The 26,129-nt window shown below is 40.7% G+C and overlaps 1 protein-coding gene across 1 annotated transcript in view; it reads right to left on the minus strand.

The window, feature by feature from the left end:
• Nucleotides 1–15,101: 15,101 nt before the first annotated feature.
• LOC130190455 (zeta-sarcoglycan) overlaps nt 15,102–26,129 on the minus strand; it is a 153,722-nt gene continuing 142,694 nt past the window's right edge. The window contains exon 7 of the mRNA XM_056409879.1: nt 15,102–15,308. Coding sequence (XP_056265854.1) covers nt 15,102–15,308 — 207 coding nt within the window. The remainder of the gene's footprint in view (nt 15,309–26,129) is intronic.

Below are 26,129 nucleotides of genomic sequence, written 5' to 3' on the forward strand. Positions count from 1 at the left end.
TCCAATTTAGACTTTCTTTGTCTATCTGAGACCTGGCTCCATAAAAGTGCTCCATCAGCAGCAATAACCGTGCCAGGTTTCAACATTTACAGGAGAGATAGGGTAGGATCTAAGGGTGGTGGTGTCATGATCTATGTGAGAGATCATATCCAGTGTAATGAAATCCAGTGGTCTGTCTGTAAAGACTTGGAATGTATAGGTCTTCATATAATTTTATCACCACAAATGTCTTTTACGCTTATTGTAATTTATCGGCCTCCCTCTTCCAAAAACAGTTTCTATGAGGAATTTGAGAAACTTTTAAAAGAATGTAATTTCAGTAAAGAGGTCATTATTATGGGTGATTTTAACATAAACTGGGAGGAAAATCATCTAGAAAGAATCTTAAACGGATAACTGATGACTTTGACCTTGTACAGATGGTCAGTGGGCCCACAAGACTAACCAATTCTTCCAGGACCCAAATTGATTTAATATTTAGTAATAGGCCTGATAGAGTTCTAAAACTCTCAACATGGTAACTGGACTTTCTGACCACAATCTAACTCTGGTAGCCAGGAAACTAACCAGCAAGCGGTTTAGGCCTTTGGTCACGGAGGATGAATCCTTTAGAATTCCCAAAAGAAATCTAGATATCTTTCATCATACTCTTCAACTTATTGATTGGGATGATCTACTGTTGGAATAGACATCGAGGAAGACAGTAAAACATTCTCAGATAAGTTGGAGAACACTATGAAGGATTTCAGTTGCAAATTTAGGCACAAACATATCAAACACTCTGTTCCTTGGATGAATGATGATATCTTAAAAATAATGAAAGAACGGATTCTGCCTTAAAAACTGCAATTAAAAATAAATCGAGCCATGACAGACAACATTTTGCTATGCTAAGGAACAGAGTGGTAATGAAATTAAGAAAGGCTAAGGCAGATTTCTTCATGACTGTAATAGAAAAAGCGAGAGGTAAAACTAAAATGGTCTGGGATCAGTTACACAAGCTAATGGGACATCCCAACAAAGTAAGGAAGCTGCAAGAACTTAACATTAATGGTAAACTGTCAAATAATCCAGTTGAAATAGCAAAAGCTTTCAATCACTATTTCATTGATTCTGTTGCCACCATTGCTAAATGTTTCTCCCCTGAGATTAGACCTGTCTGTACAGTAAATACATTGGAGCCAACTTTCATCATAAGAAGTGTCACTCACTCAGACGTCACAAGAATAATCAGTTTTCTTAAACCATCCAAAACTAAAGATACATTTGGTATGGATGCCGTTATGCTCAAAACTCTTACCAAAACACTAATAAATCCCATCAGCAATATCATCAACCTCTCAATCTCTCAGAACATGTTTCCCAGTGTTTGGAAGTCGGCTGCTGTTATTCCAGTATTTAAAGAAGGAGATCGCCTTTCTCCCTCTAATTACAGACCAATCAGTATCCTGCCTACAATATCAAAAGTTGCAGAGAAGTTGGTAGCTGAGCAAATGATCTGCCATTTGAAAAACAGTCCCTTTGCCCTTCATCCAATGCAATTCGGCTTTAGAGCCAATTATTCCACTGAGACGGCCACCTGTTTCTTTACCGAAAAAATAAAATTTCTACTGGACAAAGGGGTGTTGTTGGAGCTGTGTATCTTGATCTCAAGAAGGCATTTGACACTGTAAATCATAGTATTCTTTTGTCCAAATTGCACAGTTACAACTTCTCCTCAGGTACACTTAAATGGATGGAATCATATTTGCGTAATAGGTCACAGTCTGTCCAAATTCAAAACATCAATCCGCTGCCCTCCGCTTGTCCACAGGTGTCCCACAAGGATCTGTCCTGGGCCCATTATTATTTTCCTTATATATTAATGATCTGCCATCAGTTTGTCCTCATTCCAATATTCAAATGTATGCCGATGACACCGTCATTTATCTGCATGGCAGCAATTTGGGAGATGTAGCAAAAGAACTCACTACATCCATGGCTAATGTGACTACTTGGTTAACGCAATGTTGTTTACAACTCAATATATCCAAAACTGTGTGTATGTTTTTTACCAAAAGAAACTGATAGTGTAGAACCGGATGTTTTTGTATCTGGGGAGAGGCTAAAGGTTGTATCTGAATACAAGTACCTGGGAGTACTTTTTGATTCAAATCTGTCTTTCAAATCATAGGTGAAAAAAGTTTGTAATCGGGTAAAATTCAATCTATCCAATTTCCGATTCTCGCGCAACTACATGTCAACAGAGGCAGCTAAAACATTCATGCATTCAATGGTTATTTCCCATATCACCTACTGTTTAACAACCTGGTCACATGCTAGTGCCACTATGCTCAAACCATTACAGTCATTATACAAGCGTACGCTCAAAATTCTTGATTAAAAAAAAGTCACTGTCCTAACTAAAAGAATACAACTTGCTTATTTGGGATAACTTGATTAAATATGTGCAAGTCTGTCTGATGTACAAAATCATACATGGATTGACCTCTCCTCTCAAACAATTTGTCACCACACGATCTGGATATCGGCTCACAAAGAGGTGTGGTAAGAGCGGATTGTATCGTCCCTCTCAGGAAAAGTGCTTTTAGTCATCCTGCATTCTCAGTACAAGCAGCAGTTCACTGGAACTGCATTCCAGTATCTATCAGAGAGCTACAATCATTCAACTCTTTTAAAGCAGAAACAAAGAAATGGTACATTACTACCCAGCTCTGTCAGCACTAGACTGTAACTACCTCCTCCATCTATCCAGGTTGGACTTTCATTTTGTCTGTCTGTCAGTTGTTGTCTGTCTGTTGTCCGGTCTCTGTATGTCTTGACTTGCTGGTCGGCCGTTTACTCCACCTGCGTGTCTTCTCTTGTCGCTCACCTGTTTGCAGTTGTATGTCACATTTAGTCTGTAAGCTTTTATGTTGTATCTCTGACATTATGTTTTTATTCTGTCCATTTTAACATTGTTCTCCCCTATTTTATTTGCTTTATCTGTAGATTGTATTTGCAATCTTATGTTTTTAGGTTTGTTCTTAACATCAGCAACATTGGGACTACAGATGAAAAATAGCCTCTTGGCTAACTCTGGCACATTTACTGCAATGTTTTTATCAATGTGCACTGTCCCTTATTAAATAAACCATTTAAATAAGTATTGATATAAAAAGCCTTCAGATAATCAAACAACTTTCTTTCTTTAGTAATAATAATAATAACAATAGTAATAATAACAATTATTATTATTATTATTATTAATAATAATAATAATAATAATAATTATCATTATCGGAAGAAAATTAAAAAGTTATGGACAGAAAATCAACATATTACAATACACTATTTTTTTAAATCTCCTTAATTTTTTCCTTAGGTCTGATACCTGGTGATACCTGGTCCGATGGTTAATGGCTGCTGGGGTTATGTGAGAAATAGATGGCTCGTCTCGTACTCATAAATCAGCTTTAAAAAGGTTAGTGTTTTGTTTCTGTGTGCCAATTCTATATTTTTAAATGATTTCAAATACCAGATATTCCAGGTGTTCTTTGTGTTTATCTCAGCATTGTAAAAGCATCATGAGTGTCCTGAACCTCACACAAGAGGAAAAGTATTTGAAAGTACTTCAAGCCGTTGGAGAGCCAATAGAAACCATTCACCCTCCACATGGTTTTAGAACCACAACTGACCTCTTGTGCGTCTTCTTGTTGCCCATCAGCACTTGACACAGCTTCTGTAAACATATAGGACATCATGTGTTAACATGTCTGGTGGAGGCTTATAGCCACATGTTTACAAGCTGTGCTTTGATCTTAGGGCCTTACTCATTTGATGTTTCATCATCTGGTGAATAAGCTTCAGTAAGACCATCAGTATGATTATTATGGCGATGACACCTGCAACCAATAATGGTACACTTCCTCCTCAGGACAGAGGAAGAGGAAGACAGATTGAAAAAAGCTTGATCACCCTTGATGGTACTTGGTAAGAAATGTGAATACTTATATTTAGTTGCATGAACTGCATTATTTTAATTTAAGGTGACAGACACGAGGCTGGTACATTTTCACGAATGTATCTGAGCACATATTAACTATTGTCTGTGTATGTATATTTATATATATGAATATTTGTGATTGGCAACTATAATTAACATTCACATATATGCAATAAATGCACTAAAATATGTTATATATGCAGTTCAGATGAGAGAACTCACTAGCAGATCCTTGTTTGTCTTTTGGTGCTGTTGTATTTAGGGTTGTGTATGACGAAGACATATCAGTCACACCTGAGCTGCTTGAAGACATCGTGGAACCAACAATGACTGTCTTTGGAGTTGTCTCGGGACTGGGGCTTTGAGCTGGAAATAACAGACACCATATAAGTAGAACAACAACTTGATATATTGAACATTTGGGAAAGTATTTTATTTATGAGAAAATTAAGAGCATAAACTTACCATCCAAGACGTTAAGTGTTACCTCTATAAATGAATCAAAGCTAAATCTCTCCAATCCACATCTGTATTTTTTTGAGTCTGACTTTTGGAGATTGCTGAAGGTCACCAACAAGCCTTCTTTATTGTTTTTCAACCTTATTCTGTTTTTGTAGTTTACAGTTTTTCCATATGCTGCTTTGGCAATGATGTCATTGTCTCTCGAGCATGGACTGTAACAAAAGTACTTTACATTTTTTTTTTCAGAAGCACTAATTTTCCAGCCAGAGCAGTCGATCGTCACACTTTGCCCAACACGACCGTTTATGTTGAGGCGCTTCATCTCCACAATACTCAGAGCTACAGGTGGAAACAAAAGAAACATGTTTGCCATTGTCAGTGTCTATGTACATTAAATTTATTATTGGTCCATTTTTTACTATTTGTCATTGCAAAGTATATATTATTTTGTAAACCAAATGGATTATTTAGCAAAATAAAGAAAAACAATACATACATTTACAGCATACACATACACAAGCTTTAGGAGGTATGAATACAGAGAGTACAGAAAACAATTAACTCACCTGAGAAAATGCAAGAGAATGCAATGATTTTCATCATGGTGAAAATGATCTTTAAAGAATTACCAAGTGCACAGTACTTATCAGGTTAGTTCATCAAAGTCTAAACAGTATTTGACTATTTTAAAGTATGTAACTTCCCCTTTCAAAGATTGAAGCCTCTCCCTTTTCCACACACACGCACACATACACATATTTTGTATGTTGTAAGAAATTAACCTTGTGATTAGAATAAAATAAAATAAAATCATAAAAACATTAAAACTTAAAGACATTCATTGTGCAAGGTGAGTCTATCAGGGCCACAAAAGAAGGAAGACAATAATCATGGTAGCAGAAAACAACAAAAACAGGAAACTACAGCATAAAGCAGCTATTTGCCAAATACAATGTATTTCCTTGTGTTAGTAAGAACTGAGAGGCTTATCGTGCCCAAGAGCTGACATGTGCCATAATCAAGGCCACAATATTAATAAGAGTTGAAGATGTCAGTCAAACGTGTATGAATACAGAGCTTTTTATATTCATACATCTACAGGCTATGAGAAGTGACGCTCTAAATATGTACTATTAATGGAAAATGTAGAGCACCTGGATCAACATATCCATTTTGAATATTTATATTTCAACTTTATATAATTTTAGGGAAGAAAAACACAACGATTCTCATGTTCAGGTCATTATAAACTAAAGAATACACACTCAATATAATAATCCATACCTAAATGGTACACAACTTTATCTATTTGGGTATAAATCACTTTTCAAAACCGTTTGGTTGCATGAAACATTTGGCACACCGTTTACTACTAAACAGCAAATCATTACAATCTGAAACTTTAAAATTCACCTCAGTATGATTATAGCCAACTTTCTCCAAGGTACGTGTTGCCATCCTCTATTTGAAAATGAGTGAAGGTCACAGATAAACCCTATTTTGTTGTTATTGTTGTGGCTTTGATCACAATGTCTGTGTGCTTCACGACAGTATACTTACTGTTAGGCGTTATGTCGGTTAACATGTCGGTGCATACTAATGGCACCAGCACAGCTTCCTGTCCGTCTTTCTATTTCCTGACATGTATTAATAAAAAAGTAAACGCAAGAGAATGAGTCAGAAACATGCGCGTTTGTTTTGGTTACCCTGCTGATGATAAAGAGACTCACGGCATCATGGAAATGAACGTAAAGAAACAAAGTGAATGACTTCACTGACTTGAAGAGCAGCTGAGTGTGTTCTGTTTATTTTCTTAAGGCGCTGGCTATAAACAGATTCTCCACACACATTTCTGCACATCACCACAAGTACATGACATAATGGTCCTGCGGTTGCAGCAGTAGATCACACAGATCAACAGGACATTTTTACACTATTCCCTCTTCATCACTGAACTCCCTCAGGACCACCATACATCACTCTGTACTACAAGACCAGGTTTCTGAAGCCAACAAGATTATATCGATTTTTCTTGAACCAAAATTCAGATTTTTGTAGCTTTCTCTCCAGTCATGCAAACAGAAAACAATATAGAAATAGTTATATTGTCATATTACATTTAGTAATATACATATATGAAATGTATTCTCTGCATTTAACCCTTCCTTAGTTATTAAGGAGCAGTGGGCTGCAGTGAAGCAACTGGGGGTTCAGTGACTTGCTCAAGGACACTTTGACATGTAACTAATGGGGATAGCAGGGACGAACCAACTACCTTGCGGTTGCAGGACGACTGCTCTCCCCGCTGAGCTACAGCTGCCCCTAAATAAACAGCATTATTTCTGGCAGTTTATGCATTGATGAACACATTCTTATTTTTTCTTATGACAGTGTTGCTTGCGAACACCAAACATCAAACTTAATCAAACATAAAAAGTGGCAGAACTGCAACTAATACGGAGCTGTTGATGCGTGAACATGGATGCACAGACAACATGGAGGCCTTTGAAAGTGTTTCCTCCTTATAGAGGAAGATAAGACAGCCCTTTGAGACATGTCCAGGAAGCCATACAATCACATTTTTCTCTTTTGCATATTCGAGACCACATTGGGACACTTTGTCTTTTGACTTCATCTCTGAGCTTCACCAGTGTGTGCTCGCCTCTGCATTATGACACTATGCTGCAGCAGGAATGAAGGATTCGAGAAGCAGCTCCAAGCGGCCATGACAGACGCCAGGCCTCGCAACACTCACTGAAAATTCAGTCCTCCCCCTTCAACACATTTCACATGGTTATGAAACGACAAAAACTGTGTTGGCCATTCATGGAAACAGAGCACCTTATCTCACCTCTACCTCTCCGCCGTCTTTCCTTCCCCTTTTCTCTTTGTCACCCTTTCCCTCCTTTCTTCTCTCACAGTGATTAACTGAGCCATTCTCCTCTCCTCGGTAATGTGTCCCAACAAGCAAGGAGGAAATGAAAGAATATTATCTCCGTCCTCTGCTGGCTTCGACGGCGCTCGTCATTCAAATTCACACTTTTATCATCCACTGACAATGCTGGGCCTTTGTGTGTGTGCGTGTGTGTGTGTGTGTGTGTGTGCGTGCGTGCGTGTGCGTGCAGTAGTGTCATAGATAAGCAACGGTTTGTCAGGGCGGCTCATGTGAATGCTGCCAATTGACATTGGAACACAATGAGTCAACCACTGTAATACTGTCACCCACATAAAGGGACAGTGCGTCAATTTATCATACAGTTACATGTGTTCTGTTTACCCTGGTTTACAGATGTTATTACCTTCGCATTGAAAATGCCGGAAGGTTATGTTTTGATCGCCGTGTATTTATTTATTTATTTATTTGTATGCGTGTTATTCGCAAAACTCAAAAAGTATTGAACCGAATCGCATGAAATTTGGTGGGATGATTGTTTATTATCCGGGGACCAGTTGATTAGATTTTGGGATCGATCGGGTCAAAGGTCAAGGACAAAGGTCATGAACAGGTCAAATCTTCTTGAATCACATGGAATTTGGTGGGATGATTGGTTATTATCCGGGGACCATTTGATTAGATTTTGCGATCAATCGGGTCAAAGGTCAAGGTCAAGGTCATGGAAAGGTCACAATCGTTTTTTTACCATAGCACGATACATTTTTGTCCAATTGGCATGCAACTAATGCCAAAATGTTCATAATTCAATGTCCAATCTTGTGATATGCGAAGGTATGCGCTCTACCGAGTGCCCATTCTAGTTCACCCTAGCAGCAGTTAGGCCTTGTAGTTAGTGAGGCCAGTCAGAGCTCATAGCTGCAAAAGGAAAATTGATGAGAAGTTCATTTCAATCCACTCAACACCCCGATGCTCTCTGAAGACAGGTGTCTGACAACTGTACTGACACTCCCCCTTCTTACTATTGTAGAGACAGATGAGAAACCATGCCAACATGTATCCTGTTTGAGTCAATCTGACGGTTCTTGGTCATATCATTGTACTGCATCTACTTCCTGGTCCTGGCTCTTTATTCTGTGGACTTTCGTGCTCACAATTGATTGCTGCATAATCTTCTTCTTCTGACACATCCCCCTCTTCGAAAATAATCTCAGACTAAATCTCTTGTATTATTTGCTGGGAGGTTTCATGAGCACAGAGCCTTTCGCTTACGTTGCTGCACTCAACTGGCGTTGTGAAAGTGTGAAGAGTCAGAAGAGTAACGAGATTAGTTTTCCAAAGGATCACATTGCTATGGTGTTTCTTACCTTCACAAAAATACAAAGAAAAATTCTCCAGGTTTAAAAGAATTAGGATTTTTTTCCTAAATCAAATTCTAGAAGTGGTGACAAAGTATATTGCATGGTTGAAACCCCGGAAAAACAGAAACTCTTAAAGCGACACAACTAGCTCGCCAAGCCTTATACTAACATCCATTTGGGAGTACGATTCAGGTTTAATGACGGATTTAGTGTTAGACTTTACATGGCTTCTGTTATTACAGTCTTATATCTTATATTATTATAAAACCACAGTTGTCCATGTGGTATCTGATAATGCAGATACTTTTGGTTTAACCTGTCCAGGTATTTGTTAACCTAACATAAGCACCAAGAGCAGCACAGAAAATATAGTCAGGAAAAGGAAAGCCAATGACACAACTCACATTTGTGTCCCAGTGTTTGCATACTCACGGTATAATGTGGTCCTGTAGAAACTTACTATATCGGGAACTACCCCTGAGGCAGTTTTGAGTACTTTGCAATCTTCATAGATTGTATTACTGTGATGGCCTTACAACCTGGCGCAATGCAGTCACGTGACAGATGGCTGTGGTCCGAGCCCGTGTGCCGGAAGACGTAGGAAGTGGGTAAAGGGCCACCCACTTCATTCCCCTGGTCTACTGTGGTGCTGTGGCTGGTGTGATCCCATCACAACATTCTCGTTAGTGAATTTTTACATTCTCAGTAGCTTACCTCTTCATAAGAGACCTTCCTGTTATAGATTTTGCTTTAAAAACAAACAAAAAGGGTTTATTTCTTATATGTTAACAAACTACTATAGCCTCTTCGTCCACCTTGCTAACGAAGAAATACATTTCAGTCTCATTTGTTTGAGCTAGCGTGATGAATGAGCTCTCTGTGGATTGTGCAGCAAGCAACTTTAAGATACTACACATGGATACTGTGTTTCTTATCCAATTTGCCAATTCATTGGTTTTCACAACTCACAACATTAAATGCGCAAATCGTATATGTAATCAATGTCCCCAATGTTCTCTGTAGTGAAAAAAATCAATGTGTTTTTCTAAATGCCATGCCAGTAGGCAAGTCTGACTTTGGTCACGGCTCATAAGGAATACAGGGTCAACACTGTAATAGAACTGCTGAAAAACTAGAACCACTTATGAGTGACGATCCATGCCCCCAACCCCTGTTCTTTATGTCTGGATTTTGAATGATGGACTGAATTTCTTCCCATTGTCCACAAATATGGATGTTAAGTCTGTTGAAGTATCTAATTTGCCCACAGCCGTGACCACCAAGATTCATTGGCTGTATCTTACTCTGTGTTTCTGCAATGAGCCTTTTTCACAGTGGACATTTTGACTTGTCATAGTAGGTAGTAGGTAAAGCACAGGTGTTGCAGAGGCCATTACCGATAGCTCTGCTTTATTCAAATATTCCGGTAAGCCACAGTCGACTAGTTTCATCTGTTTCTCCACCATGACATGACAAAATGTCTCTTCTCAAAAGGCCTATGTATGTTCAGGGTTAACCATCTCCGACACCACATGGAAATGACATTGAGGTTGATCAGGAATGAGCATAATGCTGGCTACGATATTGTTTTACTGATGCTCCTTCTTTAATTATTATTGTGTTCTGGAAAAGCAATCCAAACTGATAGTGAGTCAATGTGTCATTACTCTTTTAACTCAACATGTCAAAACACATTTTAATCACTACTGGAAACGAATAAAGACACCAGATAAGTAAAGTGTAGGAATATGAACAAAATAAATTAGAACACTAAAAAATAAAAATGGCGGGTGTTGAGGACCGAGAAGGTCTGCATGCTACAGTGAAGGGGGGAAATATTGTTTGCGCACCCTTTTATAAAGTTAAGATATTACTGTCAACAGGCTTATTGGTCAATGGGTGCATTTAAAAAGATAACATAAATAATCAAATAAAATAAAGCGCTGGCCTCTTAAACAGCATCCTGATAGGAACGAATGCATGTGTGTATTTTGGTTCATCCCTGTGTGTATCTGTGAGTGTGTGTTTTTAAAAGATCTTACTTGTTGATTCCTGAGCATGCAATACTTCAACACATCATCTCATAACTACCACTTACAGCCAGTGACAAGGAGGAAAGGCACAAGACGGGGGAGGCAGAAGAAAAGAGAAAAACACAAGTATCCATGTTGGAGAAGAATGAGGGCATTGACAGCTTGCTCCTCTTTAATAGCCCTTCTTCCAAGTGAATATGCAGGCTTTTTAAACACAGAGTCAAAGATCTTTATTCTCTTCTATTTTTGGCCATGTGAGATCTGTTGGGTCATCGGAATCATTCTGGAAGTTTTCGGGGAATATTAGTGTATTTTTGTTGTTCGGACCTACAATGAACATATGTTTGAACCAGTTGGTGAATCAGAAATTAAATCAAATATATAACTTTAATTTAATCCGTGATCTTTCTTCACTCTAGGAAACTCCAGCTATCAGTCCGATCAAATAACTGGAGAAGGGAGAGTGCCAAGAAGAGAGCCACACACACTCAGGCAGAGATGGAGAGAGAGAGAGAGAGAGAGAGAGAGAGAGAGAGCGAGCGAGCTGGAAACAGCAGGAGAGAGACACGGTAGACACCAGGAATCTGTACTGAGTCAGTAGAAGAACAAAGGTTCATGGAAGTTAGATCGGTATCCATACAATACAATATGTTTTTATAGTAAAAGCTAAATCAATTCGATATTTAGAATTGAATTGTGTTAGGACACCTCTAGAGCCAATAAACTATAACAAATGAAATAATGTAGAGTTGTTGGTAACATACACAAATATTGGCTGTAATCGTCAAGGAAAAACAGAAACATGAAAGCAATAATTGCACATTTCACAACACTGAAGACTCCTGAGATTCTCTTTAAAACAATATTATTTTATTTTTTATTTTATTGGTATTGTTATATACATGGCATAATTTGTGCTTTTTTTATTATCAAGAATAAAACCATAGGGGAACACATCAGAAAATCAAACTTTAAACCACGATTGAGTTGTTCTTTTTTCAGCTGGATGCACTGAGAGTCCTACAAAACCAGGAGAGAAGTGGAGGAAAAAGACAGAAAACTAAATAGATAGATAGGTAGATTGATAAAGATATAGTTTTTTCCAGAGTCACTTGCAGATGTTCCACTGAGGGTAGTGTGAACTTTCAGACTGTGATGTGCTTTTACCAACAGCAGCAAAGGCACCTGTGTATCACTTTGTTTAAAAAAAAGAAAGTACGCCTCAGGGCCATAATCCAGTCGAGTCCACACACATAAATCCATCCTGAATTTCTTCCAGGGGGATTTCTGCCACACAAATCTTTTGATTTCCAGCCATCGCAAAGGTTGGGAGCTAGGTTAGCCAGCCCGAGGCCATTCACGTTGATCCCCTCCATCTGAGACTGATTGAATATATCAAAAATAACCCCCAAAATTATATTCTGGACCTTTTTGACGTTTCCTGCTTGAAATGGGTCGTAGTGTGAGAGTGAAGGGACATTTATCCTGATATTTGAGTTGAAATGGAAAAAAAGGACATCAAAGTTGCAACATGTAAAACCAAGCCACCTGCTCCAAAATAATAGGGGGTAGCATTACATATCTACGACTGGGTCATTACAATCTAAATTTACAGTCAGAACTACTTGGATTTAAGTACTCACTAACAGTGAGGCAAGAATACATGGAATTCAATCAAATTGCTAAAACTCTTATACCCTTATAATCGTCACATGTGGCGACGTCCAATCGTTTACGTGAGCCATCTGTGTATTTACTGTGCCACTAGACGGGGTCCTTGTAACATTGCATTAATGTAATTTTTGTTTATTGGCTTGGGTCCACGGGGGAGGAGTCAAGGGAACAACTCAGGTTTGTGTCCTCCCCGCTGACTTGAGACTGCTTCGCAGGGAGAGGAGTGTACGGTGGCTCAGGGGGAACAAGCCTTAGTTAACGGCTGTGGCGGCTAAAACTCCCACCGCCCGGAGAGGGAGAGGGCTGGGTTGGTAATGAGTAACGGCAGCAACAGAACGTTTGCTCATCAGGCGGTGAGTCGGGGCAGCAGTCCCCAGGGTTCAGAGTCCCGGTTTGTGGTTTGTGCTGGCTGTATTGGAGTCGCAGCGCTCTGTGAAGTAGCCTAGCGGGGGTTGTGAGGACAGGGAGAGGGTGCGAGTCATTTTCTTATTTCTGCCGCTTTGAATTGAATCCAAAAAATAAACTATAAAATGCCCAGTGGCCATGGATCTACTTCATGGGAGATCTACTTCTTCATACTCTGGACTAAAGTTGATGGGAGCTACTGTTACTCACTCTCGCCTCTCAAGGAACAAGTGGTATTACAAGGAAGTATGGTCCGGGAAAGGCTGACTCATTTCGGTAAATATATCTTAAATGAATGAATAGACGTCTTTGACATAATGTCATCACTGTAACCTCTTCACATTCTGTTGATAATGTTAGTTTTAAATGTTTCAAACAAAATGTCAGACTTTATCTTACACATTGCCCTTTCAATGCGTAAATAAATAGCAAATAAGGAGTGGAGACCACAGTTAGCTGCGTCTTTTGGTGAATGATGAGTAAGAGACAAAAGACAAGATAAAAAGAAAAGGAATGGAAATAGAGAGGAAAAACCAAGGAGTATCGAGAGGGAAAACTACTGCAGCTGAAAAAGGAACAACAAGAGAGCAAAGAGCAGGACCGTTTCTCTATGACACAGAAAACTGACATGACTGAAAAGGAAGGTGGCTTGATAAGAAGAGCAAGAAGGTCATGCAAAAAGGGTGAGAAAAGACTGACAGTCAAGGAACACAGGATGAAGATGTATCATGCTCCATAACAAGACCAAAATTGGTCTGGCCGTCGCCTGACTGCTGCCTCTGCCGGCCAGGTTTGGCACCTTGCCATACAATAGTTGGCCCGCTATAGCACCTACCTGAGCCTCAATGAAACGTAAGATTTAACTCACTTTCCGCTTCTTATGCCATTTGCTTTATGTCTCTGATGAGAAAGCATCGTATGCCCACGTAGAAGGACTCCAGAGTCTTTGGGAGCAGACTGTGAGGGGGAGAAACCCTGCATCTGGTACTGATGGTTACTCAACATGTTTCTTAACCAATCCAGTGGAAGAAGCAGATAAAACAATGTTTTCAGTTTGTTTTTTTAACCAGACCAGTGGAAGAGAGTGGATAGGCATAATGATGTTTTCTTTACCAGTCTCAGGCATGTAGGTGCATAGACAGAAACAAATACTCCAGCACAGATGAGGGATAAAATAGAGCAAAATATGGAAGGAATAAAGATTATGAGGATGTTGAAGGGGAAACAACATCATTCAAAGAGATACAAAGCAAAATAGTTTGTATGAAAAAAAAAGAGAGCTAGAAGAAAATGAAAGTAGATGTGTATAAATATAACACAATGTGGGGGGGAAAACTGGTAAATGCAAGGTTGAAGCACAATTATTTGCATTAGTTCTGTCAGAGAGCATATTCATTATGCAGATTAATGCAGAATGGTCACACTTCAACGTTTGGGTTGAACGACTATAGGGGGAGGAGGGGGGAAGGCCTTTCTGGTATAGATTGGTCCGTTAGCTAGCCTTAGCATCCCACTAGACTAAACCATTGTCTGATTTATTTGTTAGTCACCCGCAGGGCTAAACCAAAGTCCACACTGGTGTCTGTTTGCTAACAGAGTCCTTTTCCATGTCTCTGCTGGTGCGTTTGCAGTCCATCACCAAATCGGTTGATCCTAACATAAGCTGGAGCATGTTTTCCAGGACGTTTTGGTCATACTCTCAACACGCAACTCACGTTTATTGTAAGAGAGTTTGCTTTTTCTCAGGAAACCCCCCGCATGTAATCCTTGTGACTTTCAGAAACCATCATGGCAGCAATTCAACAATGGCAAAGACATCCAACAAGAGCCCCGGAGTGAGACTGTCCATCAATGTCCATGAGTAGCATCATGGCATCATATCCACCGGCTAACCTTGGCTTTTGCTTCCCACCGAGTCATCCTTCCTCCTGACTGGCATTGACAACATGAGCAATCCGTATTCATTTGGACAGTGAGCGGGAAAACGCTTCTCATCCAGCTCTAGTCCTTGTGGATTCAGTCCTCCAACTGGCGTGAGCTTCACTCCAAGCCACAGTCCGTGTTACTTTGGCCTCTTAGCAAGCATTAGCTTCCTGCCGAGCGATAATCCATATAATTCAATTCAACAGACATGAACTTATCGCCATGCCACAATCCATGTTCATTCGGTTTGTTAGCTGGCATTAGGTTCCCACCGAGCCCTGATCCACATTGATTCAGTCAGTTGGCTAGTATTAGCTTCGAGCTCTATAGTCCATATGTCCTGAGTGTCTGTTGACATCCCACTTTCAGCTCCAGAGACAAAAGTTACTGGTGATTTGGCAAGTAGAGCCTTTCTCAGCCGGGGACAGGTAGAGTTTGCCGTTAGCGCAGGCACATAGCTCGTACACAGTCTGTTTGGTGTAGGTGGTACCTGCTGGCGCCCCCTCCAGGGGGTCCACAGCACTGCCGAAGGGAATGTGGCCCAGCCTGATGATGTTGGCGTCTAGAAAGATCTTCGGACATAAAAGAAAAATCATTTAGAATTTTTAGACTTTGATTTCAGAACAATGGCTGGAGAAGACAAGAAAGGACACACGCAATGAAAAGAAAGAAGAACGACAATAACATAATACATGGACACGCCACAAGGAGGTTGATGTTACTGCTGTAGGAATTGTCTTGGTGCCTAAAATAAGTTGCGGGAAAAACGGGGAAAAATGAAAAGAAACTGGGGTGGTGGATACAGAGGGAGAGAGAGCACATCGCCGTAGGGGGATGACGATACTCTCTGTGGCCGACTGGGGTTGTCATCAAGAAAGATCTACGTAGACAGAGAGGGAATTTCTATTCAGAACGGGTCTCTTTTGATTTGAGGCAGAGTTGGAGTGAACAAGGCAGAGGGCGAGATAGGTCAAGAAAAAAGCAAGGACATCAGCGGGAGACGAATGAGGGGAAGACAAACAGATGGAGAAAGACAGACACCAGGCAAAGCATGCAGTAGGAATACATGCACACTGCAAAGAAAGCCATCATTTTACACCAGCTAACGTTATGCAATATCACATCAATTCACTCAACACATTTGAAAAAGCTGTTTCTAAAAAAACACATGGCTATATTTTAAAAAAAAGGCAAACAAAAGACGCCATCTTCAAGATCCAATCGATACGCTTATTGGTATCATGATCAAACAAGTAACAAGCTAAAAACTCTCAATATAAGACATGTTGGGTTTATCTGCATGGACAAGTAATGTTATCACACAGCCTTTGGAAAAAAACAACAAAATGCAAACGGATTTTCTTAAATGATTTCCAATGCAACTGGACCTTCACTTGGATGAGTTTCAATCAGTTTGAAGGACGGGTCAAGGGGTTTTCTTATTGATGGCGGCCAATAGATTTAACAGAATATGTGCCCAGTCAAGTCTATCTTACATTATTGCAAGAAAAACACCTGCAATGCACAATAAACAATGACAAAGGGTCAGAAGGTAAAAAAAACCTCAACTCACCCTAATTTTGTAACAACAAAAGGATGGAGGAGGCAAGGGAAGGTGGGAAAAGTAGGAAACTGTACTGTGGTCCCATATCTGGATTACTGGTTTACTGTGTGTCAGATTGTTTTGTTTAATCTGTTCATGAATAGGTGCCATTAAACTACACTTTTGTCTGAAGGGCAATAATGTGGTGATTTTACAGGTATTCTAAGCTTTATACATGATTTGAAAAAAAAATTTGAACTTTAAATAAAATAAGTTTATATAATTTTTTAAAGTAACACGTTCCTAAATCTATTTGGGTTGAATCCCATTACCACAAATTGATTTGACAAATCGCAAACCTGGGGTAGTATTATTCCAGTTGAGTGTCACTGGTTGATGTCTAACTGCTTCCATCCCTCCTGGCTCTCACTCCTCCTGACTCTCACTCCTCCCTGCATTCAGGCCACTCCCCTCATCTTCAGGTGAGAATCATCACACAATCTTGATTTCTATCGACTGCAATGCCTGCTTATTTATTTACTCTACAATCTTCAATTTTCAAGAAAGCTCTGCTATCTTGTTTCCCATCTCTCTCTCTCTTTCTCTCTCTCTCTCTCACACACACACACACACACACACACACACACACACACACACACACACACACACACACACACACACACACACACACACACACACACACACACACACACAGATGCCAGGGCATAATCTCAGCAGACATCTGTATCCCCATTATTTATGTTCTTCATTTCAGAAATGAGTGAGGAAGTGTGCGGAAAAATAGCTATAAGTGCAAAAAGACAGAAGGAAAAAAAGAGAGGAGAAGAGGGGAATGAGAGGGAGTAAGATGAAAGGATGACGGAGAGAAAATGTTGCATGAGAAGTGCTTGGAAGAAGAAGGGGGACAGAAAGAAAGAGTGAGATAAGATGAACGAAAGTAGAAAGGAAAAAAGGAGAGGAGAGCAATGAAGGATTCAGATACCCCAACAGCTAGGAACCAATTAGTATAACTGATGATCTCACAATGGCTGATGGGGCACATCTCGATCTGTGGAAACAACATCCACATATACAGTACGCGCACGCACACGCACGAAAACAAACACACACACACACACACAATACATCTATTAGCCATTATCCTAGAAACAAATAGGCAGGTAACAGACTTAAGTGGATTTAAAGATGGTGTCATCCTTAATAGCCCAGAGTCGTTCACTTGGTGAGATATTAAAACTGTCCAGATGTCCCATTCTCGTCCCTTAAGGATCTTCAGTCTTTTAATTACATTAGTGGTGAGACATGAAGTCAATTCATTTGTTGGCTGATTGATTGCAATTAAGTGATCGTTTTTTATGATCAGGAAAAGGCCTAGTCCACACGTATTTCTCTAAAAGTATCAAAGTATGATAGTATTGAAACCTTTTCTTAAGGAAATTAATCCCATTCAAAGCATCTTTGGTCTTAAAGGCACATCAAGCCATTTGATTGTAAGCACAACAGCCCTAGTGGTACAAAAAATCATCGGTATCAGACCAAAGGTGCGTTCACACCTAAAGCGACCTGCCGGGCGGGCTTATCTCCGTGTCTGACCGTTATCATTTCCTTCATCCACCAGAATAACTAACCACTAGTTCTGCTTTATATTTGTTGTGGACGTCCCACACTAACGCCTCGTGTTTGGGTTCATGACATCACCCGTAGGCTCACTCAGCTCGGTCACTTTCACCGATGAAGTTACTGTTACGCCTGAAAGACTTCTGCTTCCAGCGCCACGAGAGCGGAACTCAAGAGCTGATTGGCCCGAGTTGCAGATGACCGCCTCAAAGTTGAAATATTTCAACTCGGGGGAAAAATATCACGTCTATCGCAGCCACACGCGTCTGTACGCTGACTTTCATGGGATTCGTCGCTAAAAATAGTTTCAAACATTAGAATTGTCCTTATATTTGTTCTACATGCATATATTAGCATGATTCTGGAGATGTCCACTCACAGCTGAAAATGCCACAAAGCTCATGGTACTAGATATTAAAGAAGCTGTTTATGTTTGCATTATGTTCACAACAGTCCTGCTTAGGTGCTTTTGGGGAAAAGAACATGTTGTATCAATTCTTAGGTTATTCAAAAGAGGAAGAATAGTGAGCCTCTTTAAATCTACAGTGTGTAGCTGCCTCATTATCCCGCTATGCCCATTGGTTTTAATAAGACATAACAACAATGACAACAAGACTCTTTAAAAGCCAATGAAAATGAAAATGTGGATATATCTCCCTATGTGCTGGCCAAAGGAAAATACCACCCCACATCTCCAAATGTCATGGTTTGCCTTTAACTGGTCCACACCTGTCATCTTCCCTTTTGCTCCCCAGTAAAAGCTGCGAGGGTTCACAGCCTTGCAGGGGAAAGGACTGGCAACATAACACAACTGTCATTCTAACAGCCGGCTGGCCATCGCAAGGAAAACCAAAAATGAACTTAGGCATGGCGACCAGGATAGGAGGATAAAGACAGATAGGCGCATGTGTGTGTGAGGACATGGAGAGGAAATAACTGATTCTGTAACATTGGAAACATTGCGATAACAAACTGAGGGGAAGTAAACAGAAATGAGAGAGGGAGGGAAGAGAGTAGAGTAAAGGTGCGTTCACACCAAAAGCAAAACTATTTTTCGCATCGCCCAAAACGCGTGAGTTTACTCGCTCGACCATTCACGGTGTTCTCGCCATGAGCGTCGAGACGCTCCGCGAGGGGCGGGGCTTATCTCCGTGTCTCGTCTCCATAGAGACCGTTATCATCTCCTTCATCCACCAGAATAACTAACCACTAGTTCTGCTTTATACTTGTTGTGGACGTCCCACACACTAACGCCCTCGTGTTTGGGTTCATGACATCACCCGTAGGCTCACTCAGCTCGGTCACTTTCACCGATGAAGTTACTGTTACGCCTGAAAGACTTCCGCTTCCAGCTACGAGAGCGGAACTCAAGAGCTGATTGGCCCGAGTTGCGAGATGACCGCCTCAAAGTTGAAATATTTCAACTCGGGGCGAAAATGGCGCAGCTGAAAACGTGCCGCTGTAAACGCGTCGCCCACAATGCGTCGCCCCAAACGCGCCGCCCGGGCAAATATCGCGTCTATCGCAGCCACACGCGTCTGTACGTTGACTTTACATGGGATTCGGTCGCACGAAAAAATAGTTTGGAATGTGGGTTTTTATGGAGAGACAAGGAGGGAGGGAGGGAGGGAGAGGATGCTTTTTATGAGCTTTAAAAGGAGAGAAGGCGATTAGCAGGTATACAGAAAAACCTTTACATGGCGGGATGGAGTGAGGGAAAACTGAGGAGGGAAGGAGCTGAGAGAGAGAGATGGATGGATGGAGGCAAGAAGGGCAGTAAAGGAGAAGTGGTGGATGGCCGACAGATGGAGAGAGGGAAAGAAAGTAGAGGAGGTGGAAGTCATTTGTTATGGCTTAAGGTTGGATTAGCGCTGACATTTATCCCAAATGAAAGTGTCAGTAAGTATGAGGTCGCCTTGTTGTTAGCGGCATGCACGAGTATGTTCATGTGAGTGTGTGTGCACTGTGAGCCTCTGGTAAGGTGTGTGTGTGTGAATGTAATCGTGTTTGTTAGTCGGTATGAACGAGTGCTTGTTTGGCGAGTGCATTGTTTGACACATATTCAGCGACATGCCTGCATTTGATCTGCTCGTGTCTGAAGGATTACTCCGTGAAAACTATACGCATGTGCTCCTACATCCCTCCAGTGAAGGAGCAAATCAAAGGAAGGTGCCGGCTTCTTTGACACTTTTATGTTTTGTCTTTTGAAATCCTTCACGGTGCTACCAGCCAGGAGCAAAAAAACATACTTTTCTTTTTATTAAATAACTAGCGGCAGTCTACAACACCGATGGATCTGCAGCGTGTTCACCAGGCCTTGACTACATGCCTTAAATATCGTTCATAACAGCGAAATATTTAGTCAGAGAGAAAAAAAAGCGATTTTTCAGAGCTCAAGATCTTTGATTTCTTTCTGTTTACAATTTTCTTTTGACCTGCATGTGTGTGCCACTGCTATCTGTTCATGTATACCGCATGCAGCAACGTGTCCATGGACACGTACAACGATGCAGGCAGTGTTCAGAATAATAAGAACACCGTGTCATATAAAAACACACACTCTTTCCTCACAAATGATCATAGAGTTTAAGCTAAACCTGACAAGACGTGACAAGACACTTCACGTGGGGCTATGGAGCTGCTCATATTATCTTGTCCACTCTTTCCTAAATATATATTGAAGAATTGTGTGTGTCGTTCTTCGTCTGAGGATGTGTCTGTTTCTTTGTGTGCCCCTCAAATATTTGCATAGATGTATAAGTCTGAGCGCGTGAATGCCGCCTGAGAGTATGTGTGTCGGAGCTCATCTCTCTCCGACCTCGGTTCAGCGAGTGCGCCGGCTCTGGCGTCAAGATGGGAAACATGCGAAAAACAACAATTATGATGGGTCAAAACGTTTTTCATGGATGATTTCCCCTCGGCACAGAACGAGGAACAAAGAGGCAAATGTTCAGCGAGAAATGAGGGGAAGGCGGCGGAGGGGATACAATGGTTAAAGTGTCTTTGGGTGTGTGTGTGTGTGTGGGGGAACCAGCAGGAGGAGCACGGGTTGGCTGTGTGTTGAGAAGCAGTCTAGGTGGAGAAAAGAGAACGAACGTGTTGAGGAGGAGACGGAGGAGGAAGTCTCGACTGCGTGAGAGGAAGGAAGCTGAGTAAAGGGTAAAGGGGGTTCCGAACTACACTAGTAAAATAAACAGGACGTATGCTTTTTTTAATGCTTAATTGTGAACTGTAACATATGCAAAAGTCATCTGACATTTCTGTCATGTTTCATTACACTAAAAAAAACGATTCAAGCCCTTCTTAGAGGTGACACATTTAAATATTGTTTGATACATTTAAATAAATCAATTACAAAACGAAGATATCTATATTGAATGGGTGTAACACAAAATGTAGGAATACTTTAATTTCTTAGATTTATTTAGGTTACACTCACAAAAACGATTCAAGCCCTTTTTAGAGGGGACACATTTAAATATTATTTGATACATTTAAATAAATAAATTCCAAAAATAGATATTTATATTTAATGGGTGTAACACAAAATGTATGAATACTTTCATTTATTAGATTTATTTAGGTTAGATGGTGTGCATATCAACTTAAAATAAATGTGTTTCATTGAGGACTACCCTTTGTGCATGCGCCAGCTGAAAATCAGTTGTTTGCATGAGGTGAAAACATTTACAGGGCTGTACGGTGGTGTAGTGGCTAACACTGACGCCTCACAGCCAGAGGGCCGTGGGTTCAATTCCCAGTTGGGGCTTACCTTCTGTGTGGAGTTTGCATGTTTTGTTAGTTAGTTTATATTTTGAGTTGGACAAACACAAATTAATTTAATTTAATGAATATAGTTATTTTATTTTAGATGTATTTGATACAAATGAGTTGGACTAACTTAATTACATTTTATTGCACTGATGTGCTAAATTTGAGTTGGAGTTGCATATAATTATTGGATGGAAAACCTGCCAAGAATTTAATTGAGTTCATCCAATGAGTCATTTCTTTGAGTGTAGTAACCACCTGTGTTACCATATCACTCGTATTTGTCTAACTAAAAGGATATGTTGAACATGTCCACTGTACAGATCTCCCCCAAAGAGTTTGTTTGGAGGAAGTAGCCGCTAATGACAACATGTATAAAGTGGTGAACTCATCTAAATAAACTCATATCCAAGGCTCTTAAAGGACGGCCACAGTCTCAAACGGCGCTGCTCCTGTTGTCAGACTCCTCCGAGCGAAACGTTGCAGACCCCGGGCTTGCAGCAGTTTAACTTTTACTGACCTGGAACCAAAGTGAACTGGAACCTTTCAACGTGACGGTCTTCGAATGTGTGGATGAAGGAGTGGAGTGCGACAGGTGTGACAGACGTTTAAAAGGACAATAACAACTTCACCAGCGCAAACACACTCGATAACGCACAGAATTCTGCACGTACAAGTTGGCCTCGCATCAGCTCCCCTTGCCTCCCATTCTCCTCTTCTTTGTCTCTCTTGCTCCCCATGCACTCACGCATGGAACACACACACACACACGCTCCAACAACACAAATAGGCGTGGAGGTTGTGGAGCTATCTGAGTGTATTACACAGACCATTAAGCCTGTGGAATGGACAGCTGTAGGAATGGGAGCTGACAATGGACTAAATGACAGAAGCTGGATAGAGACTGAGAGTGTAGTGACCCAGATGTAGTGGGGACATAACGCGCTATCAGTCAGCTCTGCTGTACCACACACCACACACACACACACACACACACACACACTCATACACACAACTGCAAACACACGCAAACACACACATGAACACAAACATGCGCTGTGATGGAGGGCAACACAAAATAAAGGGAAAAACAGATAAAACTCCCACACACAACGAAAGACCAAGACGGAGTTACATCAGACACACACACACACACACACACACACACACACACACACACACACACACACACACACACACACACACACACACACACACACACACACACACACACACACACACACACACACACACACACACACACACACACACACACACACACACACACACATCTAAGAAGATCGCCTCGGGCCCTGTGAAGTATAAGCTCATTAATTTTCCAACATTAATTACCCCTTTTGAAAAACATCTACTTCTCCCAGCTATTGGCAGGTATCTGTTCATCTTTTATCTATCTCTTTTAAACACAGACACACACACACACACAGGCAGACACACACACATACTCTGAGAAAATGGCGTTGGATGATAAACAGAGATGTGTGTGTGCGTGTGTTTATCTGTGCATACTCATGCACACGTGTATTTTTGGCGGCCGGTACATTTTTCAGGTGTTTGAGTTGGTGTGTGTGTGTGTAAATGTAGCTCATGCTATGTATTTACAGTATGTGTGAATACATTCAGCGTTATGCATCCATTTGTGTTAGTGCTCATTTTGCATATATGTGTGTTTACTTATTGCCGAGGCTTCCCTGGCATCAGCGTGTACTGTACGACTGGGAGTCACCCCCTGCCAGCATTCTAATTCACTCACCATTCTGCATTACCCCGCAGGTAAAACAAGCAGAGAGAGAGCGGAAAAAAAGAAGAAAAAAAGCAAGTCCCAGCGTACCAGACCCAATAACACCTCCAGGCCACAGCGTCTTAATAAACCCCAGCATTGTGGCAACAAACAATAAAACTCCATGGCAACCTAACTCCGTTAAAAGTTACCTTAGTTAACCCGATTTCACCTCGCTGCAGTCAGCATCAGAGAAGCCAACTCCAAATTATGTTGAGCATCATGAACACAAAGATGGAGCATGAATCCAAATCATTCAAAGCTTCTTTATGTGTCTGAAGAGAGTTGAAGGTAATGATGTCACTTTTTCCAAACGAGCTAATGGTAACACACGTTGCTCCTATTCTTATGGTGTAATAGCGTATGTTAGAGCCATTTATTTACTACTGTTTACTCCAGAATGAGGCTGACTTTGGACTGACTCTACATGTTGGCTTCCATCCCCGTGAGGGATATGCTGCTGTCCGGTATTCCGGCATAAACATCTCACAAACGCTGCCTCGTATTTAGACTCACGGCTTTGATCGGCACATTCCGAACATCATCCACTCTTCATCTTTCTTTCTGAGGTGAGAAAATACCTGCACCTCTAAAACCCGCACTCGAGGAACAAATGCTATTATCAACAGAGACGTTTGGCTGGTGAACCCTAGCTGGAGAGGCCGGCTCCACAACTCAAGTGAAATGAATCTAAAAAAAAATCCCATGAGGCCACAACAACAATCTCATATTTATTTTTATTAGGGCTGTCAATCGATTAAAAAAAATTAACTAATTAATTTTGACATTAATTATTCATTATTAAGTAATCGTTCAAGTTAAAAGTTCATTCTTTCAAACAGAAACCATTCACCACAGAGTGTGTTTTCAAAGAGGCTCCTACCTATAAAGTGCCAGGTATAAATTTAATATTGTAATTGTTAATTGTTTCTTCAGTGAAACATCCAAAAAAAGTATAAAAAGACCCCATTGGTCTTGTCATCTAACATTGAACAACAGCAGAGAAAGTGGCCTTGGTAACTAGAGCTGACATTCAAATATATCCGTTCACCTCTTGACCCTCAAATATTTTTATACATTTTACAAATAAACATTTTACAAATAAATGTAATTTCATATAAACATACCTGCACGTGTTCTACTCATCACATCAAAACAATCTCACAAGCATTCAATGAGGCTCAGTATTCTCGTTTCAATGTCTGCTCTCTGTCCAGGTGGCTCTAATGACTGCTTACATGTGTGGAGGCTTTTTATATTGTGTGTTAGGTGATTGATTTAGTTTTTTGTTGAAAGTTGGTTGACACAAAACGTTGACCGTCACGTTGAGGTTGTTTAATTGAGTTCGTGTCGCCAAGGTTGATCCGTCACGCCGCCGCTCCGCGCAGAGGCCGCAGAGAGGAGGACTGGGAAGGAAGGAGATGAGGAGACCCATTGATTCATAGAAACGGATTACACTGATTTTCATCTTATTTTAAACAAATTCTTTCTTTTTTCAAATAGCAAAAAAAAATTGGAAACGGGTTGACACTGGGTTTGAGTGTAAAACTCATGAACACAAAAAGATTTTGGTGTTGTAAAACTTCATTAACGGTAATTTGTGTTAGTTTAAGCCAAATAAAACGCCTTTTTTAAATTATGATTAAGCAATTTTTATACATCAGGGGGTTTAAAGGATGCTAATTCCTAGTTTAGGGGGTACAAACTCCCTTTTACAAGCCATGCATGTATTGTTTTTGTGAAACAGCCCCCTTGTGAACTAACGTTCAGCACCCAGAGGCAAAAGTGCATTTACATGTCTTATGATTATGTTTCCGTCAGCAGTGGATTTTGCGACAACTTCTAACATTTTAACTCGTTCCTGCCCATACTGTCAGAATGTAACAGAATCATGTCTGACCTGCGTAAATACTCTTCCCATGCTCCCAGTAAAACCACAAACTACCACTGTTGGAACCAATGTGCCCTACTGGAGGGCATTTAGACAACATTTGCTGAGTGTGCCATAGTTTCACTCTCTGGAGAGCTTTTCTGGGCTGTCTGCTTCTCAACAAATGGCAAACAAACATCACAATGTAATCATTTGGCACACTAATTGGTTCTCTAGTTCATCCCACTGCAAAGACCGGTTCTGCTTCACTGCATATGCAGCCTTCCTGACACGTGTGTATTTAGGAGGAGACTGTTAGATCTCTAACCCCATGCCTAGGATCCTGTTTTATAATAAGGCTGTAAGCCAACTGATACTGGAAATAAAAGTAAACTTTCGTGACTTTACTCAGACAACTTACCGAATCTTTAAAACCAATTTTCTGGCCTTCTGTGGAAAAATTATTCCATATTTCACTTTGCGAGGGCGTCTATTCTCGGGGGGGGGGGGGGGGGGGGGGAATATATTGCTGGAAAATTAATACAGTGATAATCGACCAAAAGATGAGGAGAGAGAGGCACTACGAGGGCGAACAAACTTGAATGGAGAGGAGCATGGATGGACAAGAAAGAAAGACAGTGAATTAATGTAGGATAGAGAGATAGATGCAGAGAGAAAAAGAAGGAGGGGATACCAAAAAAAAGCCAGAAGGAGAGGATCTGTCAGCTCTCGTTGGCTTTGATTTTAATGGAAGCCAGCGCTCCCCTACC

The sequence above is a fragment of the Pseudoliparis swirei genome, chromosome 24 (genome assembly GCF_029220125.1).
Source record: "Pseudoliparis swirei isolate HS2019 ecotype Mariana Trench chromosome 24, NWPU_hadal_v1, whole genome shotgun sequence".
Classification (NCBI taxonomy): Eukaryota; Metazoa; Chordata; class Actinopteri; order Perciformes; family Liparidae; genus Pseudoliparis; species Pseudoliparis swirei.